This window comes from Dermacentor andersoni, chromosome 11, assembly GCF_023375885.2.
Source record: "Dermacentor andersoni chromosome 11, qqDerAnde1_hic_scaffold, whole genome shotgun sequence".
Lineage (NCBI taxonomy): Eukaryota > Metazoa > Arthropoda > Arachnida > Ixodida > Ixodidae > Dermacentor > Dermacentor andersoni.
In genome coordinates, this window is record NC_092824.1 from 93,345,481 (window position 1) to 93,361,602 (window position 16,122).

General features: G+C 48.4%; 1 protein-coding gene across 2 annotated transcripts in view; it reads right to left on the reverse strand.

Annotated features, from left to right (window-relative positions):
- LOC126539050 (uncharacterized) overlaps window positions 1-16,122 on the reverse strand; it is a 124,352-nt gene that overhangs the window by 26,920 nt on the left and 81,310 nt on the right. For both annotated transcript variants that reach the window (XR_008614135.2, XM_050185760.3), the window contains exons 5-7: window positions 12,493-12,619; window positions 5,038-5,449; window positions 458-994 (exon numbers count right to left, since the gene is read on the reverse strand). Coding sequence is in view for 1 of the 2 variants with exons in the window: in XM_050185760.3 (XP_050041717.1) it covers window positions 458-994; window positions 5,038-5,449; window positions 12,493-12,619 (1,076 nt within the window). In the remaining variant the exon portion in view is untranslated. The remainder of the gene's footprint in view (window positions 1-457; window positions 995-5,037; window positions 5,450-12,492; window positions 12,620-16,122) is intronic.

A 16,122-nucleotide genomic window follows, 5' to 3' on the forward strand; every position in this document is an offset into this window, starting at 1 on the left:
GTACATTCGCCAGGCAAGCCAATCATACATTATACATTCGGGTTGATCTGAGAACTGCCAACTCCAGCGAATCGTTGATTCTCTTGACGTCGTCACCCCGGGCTTCGGCTTCAGACTAGCAATAAATATGCGGCCTATATAATCAATATAGAGTTGCGCGCACGCATTTGAAAGCCACTCAACCCATCATGCTTGCAAGAAACCCGTTCAATCTTTTAAGAAAGTCATCCAAATTACACGACGTGCCAAGGAGCTCCACTTTAGGACTCTTTGGGAAACCAGTACCGGCGAGGGGCAGAGTAAGTGAACGATCGGATGGGTACGTTAATCAAGCTCACTTCCTCGTTCAAAACGGCAGTACGCAGAAAAAAAACGAACACATCGTCATGATTCGCAGCCCAGGTGAGCGATACAGAAGGGCCCGGGCCGAAAGGACAAAATCGCACGAACGACTCGCCTTTGGCCCCCACTGTCTTCGTCCCCGCGTCTCGGTCCGAACGATCCGCCGGCGAAGCTCAGCTTCCGCGGCTGCTGTTGGAACGTCGGCACCGCTAGCCTGCTGCTCTCCACCACGGGCACGGTGGCCACGCTCCTGCGTCGGGACTCGGTCAGGCTCGGCCTCCTCTGGGACCCGAGAGACGTGCGAGCCGCGGCACCCGACGTGGGCGACGGCAGCGTCAGCGTGATCGTGCCCGCTCCGTCGCTGCGGCTGCGGCGGTCTCTGACAGACGCCGCCGGCGAGGGTGTCGCTTCGCTGGGCTCGCGCTGTTGATCGCGCTGGGCCGAAGCGTCGTCGACGTCGTTGTCGCTCTGGTCTTTGGCCCTGGCGTCGTCGACCTCTTGCGCGGCGAGGTCCTTGGCATCGGCGCCGGTGACCGGCGCCGCCGGGGACGAAGAGGCCACCGAGGGTCTTCTCCGAACCGACGAGGCCGGCGGAGGCGCGTCGCTCAGTTCGGGGCCGTCGGCCTCCCCAACTGTGTGCTCCTCGTGAACCCTGCGCACATGGGGACGAGGTATACGGACGGGAACGCGATAAGTGTGTTTGTGTGCTTCCGAGCGTAGCGGTGTAAGTAGGTGCGTGTCTCGCGGATTGTGATGTCACTAACCGATCGACGAAAGAAGACGTGTGCGCGGGTGTGCGTGTGTTACGTGCGTGTGCGTTCGTGCGAGCGTGCGTGTGTGTGTGTGTGTGTGCGTGTGTGTGTGTGTGTGTGTGTGTGTGTGTGTGTGTGTGTGTGTGTGTGTGTGTGTGCGTGTGTGTGTGTGTGTGTGTGTGTGTGTGTGTGTGTGTGTGTGCGTGTGTGTGTGTGTGTGTGTGTGTGTGTGTGTGTGTGTGTGTGTGTGTGTGTGTTTGATCGTGTGCGTCTGTACGCAATTAGTACGGCTGAATGAGCAGGTAAGCTTCGCTCTGCAAACTACACAAAGTTGAAAGCAAACATGTTTGGGCGACATAACGTAGTGGTACGAGTGGAGGCAGTGTTTGATCAAATGAAAGTCCTCATTAAAGGCCCGAGGTGATATGTGTGGTATGTGTACCACATGTTTAAATGGCAATAAATGTAACAGTTCTTTATGGAACTCCGATTTCGAGCTATTGTTCTCGCTTTACCTTGCTATTGCATCTCTTTTTCCCAGCATGTTCTGAAAATACATTACAAAAGAGGCATTCGCACATCAAAGTAGTAATTACACATTACAAATATTTAGGGGTGTTTCTTCGTATCTATATGCGTTTATTCCACATTGCACTACAAAAATGCCAAACAAGAAAAACCTTCAACGTTCATCAACGTTCGGCAGAGCCTCATTACCCGAACAATCATATTTTCGCCCAACTCCGTTCGCCATGGTCGATATTTGAAACCGCGATCTCGTAATGGGAGGATGATGGGCATCAGTAGCTAGAGCAGGGACAGGTGTTCTTATTCCTGTATGATACACCATATAACCAGCTCGAAAAAGAAAAGCAGAGATATGTCCTAGTGGAGCAAAGCAGGCGACAGTAGCGTGTCCTGTGTAAAGCGCCCAATTATTTAATACCATCAGCACCTATATTATCGCGTCAGCACCTTGTGGCGCGGCAGACGAGTTTTCAGCGAAGGGTAGCACACACCTATGTCACTCACGTCTGCCCAATTACATGGCGCCGACTAACTCGTATATTAAAAGTGCTGACATTATCAAATAATTGGGTGCCCGTAAATCTTCGTCGTCTCTTTCTGATCTTTATTGTGAGCTTCCTTTGTTGACTCTCGGCAGCGAAGCCAAGACGTCTTTACGGACGGTGCTATAAACCTTGTGTAAATTTTAGGGGCGTTTTCCGGCTTCCTAATAAGCAACATGCTTCTTCACTCAGGTTATCGTCGTAGCAGTTACTGCATTTTCGAAACGTACGGTATTCAAATGCTACATCAATGTCCACTGCACTGCCCCCTGTCTATACCCTTGTGTCATGTCTCTCTCCCTTCCCCATCTTTCATCGCCCCCATCCCTCTCCCATGTGTAGGGTAGCAAACCGGTTAAGCTAAACTGGTTAACCTCCCTGCCTTTCCTTCACTTTTTCCTTCCTTCCTTCCTTTTCCAAGGCATTACAGCAAGAAACCTTGGCTGCTTGGTTTGAACTGTCCAACTCATCGCGGGGGAACAGAATTTATCGACAGCTTAAATGAGACGGCAGTAATTAAGATACACGCGGCACGATACTTCAACTTGTCTTTGCTATGTAAAAATGCGGATAACATGCGTAGAAAGCAGTCGCTGGGTGGGGAGTGCACAACGGCATTATCAATCGCCACCAGCTGTCGGCAAACACCCTCGAACCCTTCGAGCATGTAAATGAGGCATAAATTTGTCAGGACAAGTCTAATCGTACATTAAAGAAAGTTGGCCGCTTAGCGAATGCTTTTTTATCCGTGCTATAGGCACCATTGCTTAGTGAAGACTTAGTTAAAGTTTGTCGTTTTTGCTATGTGTATCTTGCAAAATTTGGCAACCGTAAACCACGGTCACGCCTACGCATCGCTTTTGTCCGGCATCGTGCCAGTCGTCAAAGAAATCACACAGGTTCCACAGTGGCAAGCCGAAGACTGGGCTAAGCACCTGCATTATGCCACGCATTTTTCTCGCATGACCTGCCAGCCTTTGGTCCTACGGCGAAATGAATCATATAGTTTTGTACAATGACTAGAATGAACTGTGGCGCTAGTTTCTACGGGAGTTGCAAGCAGGGCGCTTCAGCCAACATGTGAACGATGGTTAGCGCATCGACTTGCCTTAGCTTCGTCCTTCTGGCTTTAAATGGATTCGTAACTTTGTAAATTGATCACTTCCAACAGAATGTTGCGTTATATATAATTAAATAAACATTAATAAAATTGTTCGACGGCAGGATTCGAGCACAGGACCTGTAGCGCGCACTCCCGATATTGAAAGCATTACGCTGCGGACGCATGGACAAACGCAATCGCTGTAATTAGCAGCGATTATGCGTGTTCGCAGAGTCCTATTGCCTTTTGCATTTCAGAAAGAAAAAAAAGTATAGATTGCTTTGAAATTTCTGCCAATGAAAGCAGGTAAATCGTAACAAACTAAACCACAGGAATCCCTGAAGCCAGAAGCACGAAGATCAGATAAATTCATGTACTAACCCTCATTCCCGTGGCGGTTGAACGATCGCTGCGCCAGAGTTCTCTCTATTGATTATTATAGGAAACCAAATGGACTGAACATCCACAAAAGATATGCGCAAGACTGGTGCTGGCTTGAGCGAGTTGCGCAGCGCGCACAGCATAGATGTTGTCGCTTTGTGACTCGGCAAGCAGCAGTTCATGTCCTTATATATACACTTCATCTCTGCACCTGATGTTTAAAGGTCAAGCTTCATAGACGAACAGTCCTGGACTTTGCTGAACATGGCTCATGCCTGGGCTGTCTTGCTGAACACTTCACACACTGGACAGCGCTCATAACGAATTCGCTTATATGAGGCCCAAGTGTGACAGCACTGACAGCACTGAGAGCACATCACTGTCACAGCAGTGACAGCACTTGTAGCGAATTGGCTTATATGTCCCCCCCCCCCCCCCCTCCTGCTGATGTGAGAGCTGCCGGCTGATACCGGCGGAATTGCGCCGTGGAAGAACAAACGTTGCCTGGCATCCTCAGTGCAACAAGTATGCGCCTGAAGGCACATCATTTCTACTATTAAAGCGAAGCTCTCTTTGCCTTCTTTCCCATAGCTTGACCCGTCTACTCGATTGACTTTTCGTCGAGTAATACCACTGACACATGGGTGAACTTAATTCATTTGACGCAACACTGAAGGACTCCTTATCAAGAGTGAGTCTCGCCGCTGACACACGGGACGGATTGGTATCCATTACACGTTTTCAGTAAACAACGCGGCAAAGCACATGTATGGCGCTGCTTCCTCGCACCAAAACTGACAAAACTGTAAAAAAAGGTAGTGTTTCTGGTCAAATTTCGTCAGTGCTACGTATAAAACAGTTTTTAAAAGAACTAAAACTCTTATTAAGGCACCATTTGTATTTCCTCAATTTTTGCGTTGCTCAAGAGCTGCACTCGAGCTTACCTCTTAAGACCAGTAAAAAATAAAAAATCTAATACATCTCCTTCAGCAAGAGACTTCACCAGAAACTACGTACTTTGTCGCGTAGCGCTTTTCATCGGTACATGTCTCCTAGTCCAAAGCTTTTTGGTGTGCGCGCGAGTCAGGGATGTAAGGTCCTGGAGACTGTGCAGCAGTAGTAAACTAGGTTAATCCCGTAAATAGCGTAATGAAAATTGGGCCGATCCCGGATACAAGGTTAACCCGCTTTGGCGTGGATCACGTGGGTCGCTTTTCGGGGTTTTCGCACGCCGCGCTGATTTGCCGGAAGGCGCTTAATGGCTATGCTGCAAAACGCGTTGCGAAAGATGAAACGGTTCTGTACTACTTAAATGACCGCTTTACGCAAACTTTCGCTTTATGTAGATTCTATAATGTTCCGTTGGGTCTGCACAATTTTGTTTCCTTACCGGTCTTCTGACTGGCCGTCAAGAGCCTGCTGTTGGCGTTCACTCTCCTCCTCTTCCTCCTCCGGCTTCCCCTCCCTCTCCACTAGGTCCTTCTCGTCCTTGGGAGGCGCGGGAAGCTTGAGCAGGTGCACCTGGTCCCTGACGCTCGTCTCTTCGACGGTGGTCGTGGACCGGTGCGTAGTCGTGGTCGTTGTGGTGGTCACGCGGTGCTGTTGGTACGGTCCCGCTCCGGCGGTGCCGCCGTTGGACCACTGGTACGTGGTGGTGGCGGTTGTGGCACCGCCCGCGACCGCGCCGTTACCGGCCGACCGGCGCGCCTTGCCCGGTCGGGAGAGGAACAGTCGCGTCGAGTCCAAATGCGGCAGGAAGCCGTCGGGGCTTGAGAGGGACGGCGGAGTGAGGACGCCTATCCCTGCGATGACAGCGGGCAAATTGACGAAAGTGACTGCGTGAGCGTTTTATATGGGTGGGCAATTGGAGATGTCGGCAACTATTGTGTCGCCGGCTCCTCTGCAAACAATGAATCGTCCAGTGAATAAAATATTACATCTTGAAAGAAATAAGAGGAAACTCTCCGACGATGCGAAAAACGGAATGGCAACAACGCTCGTTTATTGTGCATCAAGTATACGTTAAAGAACATCTAGTAGTGAAACTACGGCGTGCCTCGTGATGAGATCGGAGTCTTCGCTCACGGAAAATCTCCGAATGTTTAATTATGTGTGCAGTTGATGAGGGAGATTAGCAATTGATACCCTCAGCGCTACACTACTACTTGGCAGCTGATCTTATTGGTATTAAATGAGTCGTTCAATCGTGATCGAAAAGGATGTACACACGCGCGCACTGCCGAAGGGCTAATATCTGTTGCAGCCTATCCGGTCTCTCGAAGCCATCGGTACAAGTTCGCACTCAACAGATATCACGGGAACTTTTTCGCAACACCTCGCCTTCTTCTGTCCACACCTGCTGAAGTACGTCTGGAGTAGATGCATCACAGGCTGTCCGTGAGCCAAAGCTTGGATACCATGCTATTTCTCTTACTTTGCCAGTCGATTAATTTCTAATCAGTAAAGCTCCTCACGCCTTACAAAAAAGCTGTGGATACGGTACGCGTGTTAACATTTTCAGTCATGGTGCAGACATTTGTGTACGCGACCTGCTTTTGCCAGTTCTGCCAAGCGGTGGCAAGGAAAAAACCCGCTGTAATTGAGCATCGGGTAAATTGAACCCTTCACATGCTCAACGCAGCGCCGCATTTCACTTCACTCTGCTAAGTACGCGCGACCACTCTGCTGAAGGCACTGCCATTCTGGCCGGCTTGTTCGATGCGCTGTGCGCTTTCAGCAATGGCGAAGAGATATTTCCTTTCTTTTCTCATAATGTGTGCAGCCAATAATTGACTTGCGCATGGGCGGTGAGTTGGCGGTTCAATCGATATTATGAAAATAAAAGCACGACATGAGCCACTGCACATGAAATCAAGATTTAATTTTTTAATAGAATTACGACTACGCATAATAGAATATGATCGAACAATCTTTCTACCAGCTTGAATTTCTTACAGCAGAGCCTTCAAAGCGCCTACAAACCGTTCAACCTTCGACTAATTTATCGACAGCCCGTCATATTTTATCGCTGATTGGGTTCAACTGAAGAGCAGGCAGCTCACCCAGGTTATTCGCCTATTCCAGTTCCTGCTAGGGGAAAACCACGACTCAACAGGTTATCGAGGAAAGCTTCATTCCAAATTGCTCCCGTTTCCGAAGCTGCCGGCGCAAGGTATGCGATTCAAGAGGTTTATCGCGGGCAACCCTCGCTTCTGAAGCTACGTGTGCAAGTGCGTAAGCGAATATTGGTGAGTCAAAGCGTCGGTGATTTACCGCGTCTTCACCATGTCTCTCGCTGCCGGTCGACTGCGTCTCGCCGGGGCGAAGCTTTCCACCCCGTATGCAAAAAAGCCGCCTTCACGCACCGGTCGTAGTCGTGCGAGCACTGCCGTGCGCAGTTCGCTTTGCAGCGATCCAGACGCTTCGATCGACAAAACGCAGTCAGCCAACGGAAAAGGCACCCCCCTTTCCATCTCATTTTTTTTTTCTCGTGCTCAAGCCATAAACGCGCCGAGGTGGCTCGTCTATGGCTTGCAGGCATAGTCCATGCAGGCAGCTACAAATGAATGCCTGGAGGTGCGCCAATGATTTGTGTGTCCACCTTTGCCCTTACCCGTGCGTTTCGCGTTTGCATCTCTTCTTCCGCAGTCCTTCGTGTTTCTCCATAGTGTGAGCTTACCGTATGAACGCGCGCAATGGCTGCGCATATCGGAGGAGTTAGAGAGTTGAAATTTTTCAGTCGTTCCTTTTCACGACTTAATAAAGAAAGAGAGAAAAAGAGAAGCACTCAGCCACAATATAGGGTGACATCCGTGAATGCGGACGACAATTATTGCTGATTGTTTGGTTCGATTGGCGCACAGGGATTGTACGATGTCCTGTGTCACTGTTTTGCTTGACTAATTGTGCTCTGGCATCACGTTCTGTCTTTTCTCTTTCTTTCTTTTGTTCTTATATTGCAACTCTATTTTTTGCATCAGTTCCTCCCTTAACAGGATGGATAGATGGATGGATGGAAGTTATGAGCGTCCCCTTTGGAACGGGGCGGTGGGTTGCGGCACCAAGCTCTTGCTACTATGCTGCCTAATATCCTACCTAGGTTAACCAATGAAAAAAAAAAGAACACTATGAACTACCGCGTCCAAACTTTCTGATCCCCTATTGCGAATTGTGCTTTTGTACGTCTCCGTCTTTTGTCGTTTCCCTACTTTCCTTCCACCAATCCTGCAATCGCCTCTTACTAATGTCTATTGCGGACCTGTTTGCTTTACCATTACTCCCGCTGAACCCAAAGGCTTCAAGGAGGCCAGTGGTGCCTAAATCGACCGCTGGGTAGACGTCTTCACATTCTAATAAAATATGCTCCGTCGTTTCCCTAGCTTTACCGCAGCAAGCACATGCTTCTTCTTCGTTCTTATATCTCGCTTTATAGGTGCGTGTTCTAAGGCATCCCGATCTCGCTTCGAAAAGTAATGAGCTTCCCTTTGAGTTATCATAAATGGTTTCTTTCCTGATTTCGTTTTTTCCTCTTAAGTAGTTACTCATGGCAGGTTTCTTTTCCATTGCCGCCACCCATGAGATTAATTCAGCCTCTCTGACTTTCCGCTTGACCTTCGTAGTAGGCAGGTGTTGTGCTCCTTCTGGTGGCAGTAACAAACCACCTTCCGCACTTCTTTTCCTCTCTGTCGAGTGTACATATGTTTTAAGGAAGATTATTATTATTATTATTATTATTATTATTATTATTATTATTATTATTATTATTATTATTATTATTATTATTTGACGCACTGTAAGGAAAACCAAAAATGTACCACGGAGTCCCATAGTCCAGTGGATTCCAGTAGACGGGAGACGAGGTTATTGCCCTCGACTCTGTGACCTCTGCCACGTGTGTACAGGCGTATATTAAGAAGCCCTACTCTCTCTCAGAGTGAAGCAAGTAAAAGAGCTTGTGTCCTTCTGTGAGAGCTCAAGGACTGTTTGTAGGTCGCATTTATAGAAACGCACGTTGGCTTAAGGCGAGGAAGAACTTATTTTGAGATTCAGGCGTAAAGAATTGTAACTCACGGGAATATAAACCACATAGCCGCACAGGGCTATGAGGGACACAGTAGTGTACTTTACTCTGAAGGCCCTTCTTCGGAGCCGCAGCTACGTTTAAGACCGCACTTCGGCCGTCAAAAGCATCCTAGGGGACCTTAATTTTTTTTTTTTTCTTATTTACTTCAAGTCAGTTTTGTTAGGCGAGTGTGGCCATTACGCGCATCGATACGGTACACAGCGCTGCTGCTGTTTCTTGCTGGTTTTGAAAGCTTTTTAGTCTTTTTTCCTATGCTGTCGCCACTCCCATTTACTAGTGCCGCGGCTTTCGCTCAATTCTGGCTACGTGCTGCGCAGTAGTATACATACGTCTCCGTCGGCCTGTGACTGTGAGCGAACGCATTGATCTGTGTCGCGAACCCTTGACCATAACGCGCCGTTCCCGCGTGGTCTCCCGCCGTGCGGGGTGCATGCTTTGCTAGGCAACCGCGTTTATAAACCCGATCTGTTTTCGACAACAACTCTCCGCGTGGTTCGTGATCTTTGTTAGCTCTTGCCGCGTTCTCAGTGTGGAGGAATCGACGCCCAATCGATCCTGACGGCATGTCGGCACGCGAAATATAACGCCACGGAGCCGTGCGGCTCGACATTGTCGAGTAGAGCTATGGTATATCACGCCCCCATATCCTGGATCCTGTACTTAGTCTCATACATACCAGGCAGCGGTGCGAATGTCTATATATATATATATATAGTGAATCTTAAAAGTAGATGTAACATTCAGACTCGTGCCTCTATGTTTAAAATGTGACGTAATTATTAGCCGGAAAATATCGGAGACCTTTAACCTGTTTACCACCAAACGAGTGAAATGACGCGTATGCGGTAACAGCAGCTGCAGTGCCCCGCTTGTGCTCACCGACCAAAACGTAGTGCGCCGCATACTCGATGCAGAGAGGTGCACCACTGATGCACGATTTGACGTATAACCTTTACGTTCACCGGTTTTTAATTGCATTAGGAGGTTATCAAGTAGAAAGGATCGCAGAAAAAGAAAACAACTGCACTGCGAAGCGCGCGGAGGGACACTACTCGTACGACCGAACTAAACTTGCGTAGCAGCGTTGCCGATTAAGTATGAAACGGAGTAGAGGAAAGCGTGCCGGAAGGGGACTACTTTTTTTTTTAATTAGCCACCTGCTTCTGATTGGAAGGGAGCATCGACTTCCTGTTTCTGATTTTGCGTCATCTAGTAGGTAAACGGAAGCGGCAAAATAAAAAACGTGCACATGGTAGGATTAAAACCCTACCTTCGGGTGAAGTGCGCGGTGTTCATACTGGCACAACTGCCATAATAAAGGACAGTTTATTGGTGAATACAGGGGATTCTTGTGAAGGCCCGCTGCAATGGCGTTTACAGGGACGGCGAGCAGCAAAAAAAAAAAGCGGAGGGGGGGGGGGGGGTGAACTAATGTTGCTGTCTTTGCTTGCTTGCTTGCTTGTCGCACGTATTGCACGTATGTGAAAGTGCAAGTCGTCCCACAAAAGGTTCCGTGGAAACCAAAAAAACTTCCACGTCTTCTTTGCACGATGTGCGATAAAAGCTTGCTAAGAGGAAGTTGCAGTATATAGGTTCAAACAACCTTAGCTCTCTTTTAATCTACACGTTCAAAACGACGTTTCCTTCACGTCATTGCACAGCCTGGAACCTGTAGATGAGCTCTAAACACATCTGGTACTGTTGATTGCTGGTTTGGCTATGTGCACGGCGGGTTAAAGCACGTTTCGCGAAAATCCTCCTGCGTCCATTAACTCGCGTACATTAGTGAAGATCTCCGCACTGCAACGCACCGCACGCTCATCCATAATGTGTCCAGGAAAAGCGTTTTAGTATATTTGTATTGACCGCCAGACAGCCTCCACGTACAGCACAGTCAACGCAGTGTTTCATTGATTGCCTGAGTCGACTGGCGAGCGCAGCAATGTCTGGGAGAGAAGAGGTCGATTACTTATCTGGTTCTGAGGGAACAGCGTTTATCGACTTTTAGAGCTAGTTGGTTGCGTAATTGTACGAGTCCTGTTCGCTGGGACCGCAATCCTTCCGAGCAAACCACTTCCTGCTTTGCAAGGAATTAAATATACCAGGTTCCTGCCAATCATTTCATCAATCCTTGCCCGTGCATTCTGCCGCACGAATGCATAGTACCGCCTCGTAGGTATCTGACCTTCAGAAACGACGGTTTCCGCCTGGCGTCGGTGGTGGTAGGTGCCACCGGGGTCGGTATTGAATGTAAGCCATAGAAAGGCCGGCAACGCAGCTTATGTCGCAGCTTCAAATAGGCCGTATGCGCATTGATGAGAATGCCTTACCGTACGCCGACGTGTACTGAGCAGGCGCAGTGAATAGGAGCAAGCGTCGGACACTTCGGAGACTATAGAATTACTAAGCGTGGATGTGGCGAATCATTTCTAAAGATACGGGTATGTCGAAAGAAATGCAAGGACAATAGTGAAGCATTTGCAAAGTCTTGGGTATATTTGGGGTGGACTTCCGAAGGATGGGAAAACTCTCTTATACAGATTCAGTGTCTTTCGTGAGCAAGTTGCTTGAATTCGTATACATCTGAAAGCTTTTGTTTTTTTATTTCTTGCCCTGGAAATGCAGAAGTTCTCGAATGGGCAACATGCTAAAACACTCTTTCATCTTGCTGTTTATTTAGAACGTCCAAGGGTCATGTCTTATAGTTCTTTTGCTTTGATTTTGATCAGCATTTCTTGCGTGTCACGAGGAACGACGGGCTGTGAGTTAACAAAGGTGTGGTGGCGTGCGAATCAAAGGCGGATGGAAATAAGAATTAAGTGACAAACACATCTTCCTCAGAACCATCTGAAATGTCCAAGGTTTAGAGCCTGTTGGAACCGGCTTCGGAGGTAGTGAACACTTGTTCGAAATTGTTTGATGATTTGTTGGAACGACTAGTCGTGCGACGAATCGGATGGTTTTACCGCGGAAGCCGTGTTTTGTCGAGGTGTCCCGCAGACTTCCATTGCACGGATGCAACGAAAATTACTTCATTGTCTGACGTGGTGGCACCTGGGCTGCCCGCTTCAAGCCGAACGGTTAGCTCTTTCTGAAGTGTTTGCCCGCTTCACGGGAAGTGAATGGTATTGCAGACTTTCACCATGCGTTATCTCACCTCGTCCCCAAAATTCAACCGTTATTTTGGCGGTATTCTTGAGATTAGTTCTCGACATCCAGTGATGAAGGCCTAGTATATAGTCACTTACAGGCAACTGGCGATGTCACTCCAACGGAATGGTAGCGCCATCTGTCACCGCTACAGCAGCACACGGCGAAATACTCCGCACGGTGAGAGATGGCACCACCGTTCCGTTGCAGAGAAATCAGCATCTTTTAAGCAGTGTCTCCGTGGAAGACCATCTTGCCATTGCCTTTCGGCGTTGGTTCAGTCAGCGTGCACTAGCATAAATGCTCCCTTCGTTCGTGGGAGGGGAGTGTTTGTCGGGGGAGTGTTTGTCGGGGAGTGATGCACCAAAATGGGAAATGCACGGTAAGGATCTTCCATAGCTAGTAGACATTTCAATTTCACATGCTCGCAGAGCTATGTTTGGCTAATTTCGTAGTTCTTGTGGTAATCAGCGGCTGCAGCTTCTGCGGTAACCGAGTTCGGTTGATAAATCAAATATAGTCCCAAACTCAACCTACGTTGTCCTAAAACACGAGTGTGTCTTCGCGCTTAAATCTGGAAGCAAATGTGTAGAAAACCTGTGTCATTCTCACTTCTTTCGATGATTTCGTGCGTTCGTCTTGCGTCCAGGTAGGCTTCGTCGAGCCCGCTGTCGTCACCGTGCAACCAGCCTTGGTCTGCGAACTGGCCGGACTTGAGGTAGATTTCGGGCTCGCTGGCCTGCAAGAAAACGAAAACGAGCTTACTTTGTTGTCGTTTGAGACCATTTTACAGCATTATTAACAAGATTCTATGCTCTGTGTGGAACAAGTCACCCCACTTAGCGATCTCCAGTTCTTCTATATCGCGTCAGGCGGTTCCATCCTGTCCCTCAGACATCCTAATTTCACTGCACCCTCAAATTCTCTGCGGTCCTCGGCTGCGTCTCCGTTTTCTTGCCACCCATTTCGTTTACTCTGCCTGCCGATTATCTGCTCTACACGCTACATAAAGCGTGCCCAACTTGATCTCAACTGTAGTATATCAGCTACCCATGTTTGCTCTAGCATAACCAATGCTACCGTTGTCCTGCGTATTAACGTCACGCTTTAGCTCTCCCTTTCCAACGCTCCTTGCGTGGTGTATAGCTTCATATCAAGTTACTTCGTAGCCCTCCAAGAAAGTGAGCAGTAACTCCCTGATTCCCCCCTTTCGCTTACAGCCAGTATAGGGTAGCAAACCGGACGCTCGTCCGGTTGACTTCCCTGCCTTTCATCTCTTTGCTTTCCCTCCCTCTCTGTACCCTATAGGTAATTACTGCCAGGATTTGTATAGGAGAGAGAGAAAACATGCGAATTTAGCAAAGGGATAAACCACCTTCTACAATCATACAAGAGTATAAATACAGAAATGTAATAAAAGTTGCTCGTGAAGGTTAACAGCATTCACATTGATTGATTGATTGATTGATTGATTGATTGATTGATTGATTGATTGATTGATTGATTGATTGATTGATTGATTGATTGATTGATTGATTGATTGATTGATTGATTGATTGTAAAGAGGAAAATAAGCGCAAAAATTTGCTCAGGTACACAGGAACGCAGACACTTCTGTCTAGGTCACTCCTGCTAATGTCGACCTTGTCCGGTTCTTGTGTACACAAACATTTCGCCACAAGTGCGATTTCGCATTCTGCTATTACAGGAATGCAGCCACTACCGCGGCTTGGAACCAAGCCAACATGCAGCCTCGTGCCGGAGAGTTGGGGGTCATAATAAGCTATAAACCACAGGTACGGTTTTGTTTTTTTTCGTACACGTTTCTCCTGTTCAGGTCAGGGTCTTCACCAGTGACATTGTTTTGTCTATTAACATCCAAACAGCAGGCTGTTGATATTATTTTTTCCGCTAATGATATATTTGTAACAACACGTCTGGTTTCACGAGCTAGAGAAACGAGTAGGCCTTGAACTATACTAGAAGGCTACGGACTAAAGCAAAAATTATATGGGCGCAGTTGGGAGAAATGTAGAGGGCGCAGTAAAACAAGGGTGTGATCCACTTACGCCCTCTTCTGCGCTTCATTCACTCGTATAATTTGAGCGCCGTGCTCGGCGTCTGAAATACCCGTACGGCTCCACTCTACCTGGTTCCATTCCAACAACAGCGAGAAAAAAAGAACTACAGGAGCGCGCTAATTACGAAGTCTGCACCGGTACGGTAAGAGCCGTCGAAATTAACGCACCTAGAGAGAGACATGTCTAACGGGACATTATTCAGTAATTCCTGGTTACGTGCGATTTCCATCAAGACGAGCCACGTATCGCGACAATATAACGTTCCTTTTCGCGGCTGGCAATTGTCATTATTATGATGAGTATTATGATGATCTTGTAGCGCGGTTTCCGCAAAGGCTTTGTGCGATAGTAGGCGGCCGGTTGTACTAGAAAGACGACGGCGATCCGTTACAACTTTGACGGTGTCAGCTCAAGAACGCAGTGGTACACATCGCTGTACGACAAAAAAACTGTGAATTCGTATAGGTGCGCCGGCCAACTGCGGTGGTTCGTTTCCGTGACGTCACGGCAGAGTTGTTTCGATGTTGGTGTCTTACAGTGAAGCTCTCTGCGCGAACCCTGTGCCGCCGTTGTCAGACATCGCTAAAACGGGGCCACGTGACCTAGCGGGAGAGGAGAAGAAGAGCTCAACAGGGAGTAAGGGTTTGAAGTGACCCCTTTCCCCCTGTGAGAATGCTATCTTATACGCGAATCTTATACAGTGGCCAGACGGTGCATCTTCGGCGATCGAGCCAGATCGGCATCGAATTTATCGACGATTGATTCACCCCTGCCACGAAAGAAACACATGTTATGCGGTCTGTTTGCGGTCAACGAAGAGTGCATGGCGATTCAAACGCGATACTAGGAGCGCGTGGCTGCCGGCGCTTCTTGCGCCAGTCAGAAGTGCCGGCAGCCACGTCAATCGTCAAACCAATCTAACCAATCGTGAAAACGATTGCAGCGCCCGCATCTCCAGTGGTGGGCTTTGCGCCCGATATAGGGAGCTTTGGATTAGTGGTTCCACACATTGCATCCCAGCTACACATATGGGAAGACCACGAGTAGCGCGTATTTCTGAGGAAGAAGCTGCCTGCCGCGAGCGTCAGCGGGAGTTGGCTCGTGAACGGGACCGTCGTCGTAGGGTGGAGCCCGAGCTACGCGCCAGAGATGCCGAGTTTAAACGGCAGCGCTCATAAATCATGCTCACCACGCGAAGCACGCAAAAGCGAAAATGATGTGAAAGAATGGTGAAACAAAAGATAGCTACAATATAGACTGCTTGCGAAGTTTCATTTGCATGGTGTAACACTCGGTGCAACTAACACAGCTTCGCTGTTCAACCTTTCTATTCTTTCTCTATCTGCACGGACTGGAAGGAGCAGTGATTTTTATTTTCTTGAATGATTTTTGAGAGTGTTGAAGCACAAAGGGTAGTTGCACGGCGGTTTCGTAGATGAAAACCGAGTAAGAGAGAGAGAGAGAGAGAGAAAGAATAGTAAAGGCAGGAAGATCAACCAGACTAGCATCCAGTTTGCTACCCTACACTGGGGGGAGGGGGCGTAAGAGAAACGTTAGATAACGGAAAGGCACGAGCGATAGCTCATGGTTATCGTTTGGGGTCGAGATAAGCCCCAACAGATGCAAACATTTCTTAGTCTGTATAGTTGACGGATGTGGCGAAACTTGTTTCCGGTCACTTTCGGCTTAACATCGAAGTAGTGTAGTACGTGTTACCTGCACTGCGAAGCCAATAATATCGAGCATCCGGTGGTCTGTTGAAACGTAATTCACCGGTTTACCCTACTCTCGCCGGAACGTTAGTGCTCTGGCGAGAGGCCTATGATCCTGTGGTAGCCACGGTATAAAGCGTTCGAGTCCCAGGAAATGGCACTCACCCGTATATCTTCTGAGAAACCATTCACCTGCGCGACGCATACAATACGTGCCCTTGACGGTTTTTAAAACTTCGCTTCAGATATAAATACAGGGTGAAAGAAAAGCGGACTAAAAGACAGAGCTCGCCGCAGGTGGGATCAGTGCCGAGATATCCCGAACTACGCGTGCGATACGTGTACACTAAGTTACCGCAACAGCCGTCTTCCGGTGCGCTTCCTCGCGTGTTCACATATGTGTTAAAAATTAACCCTGTGCCCCTCACGGCCAAGGCGGCGTATGTCGA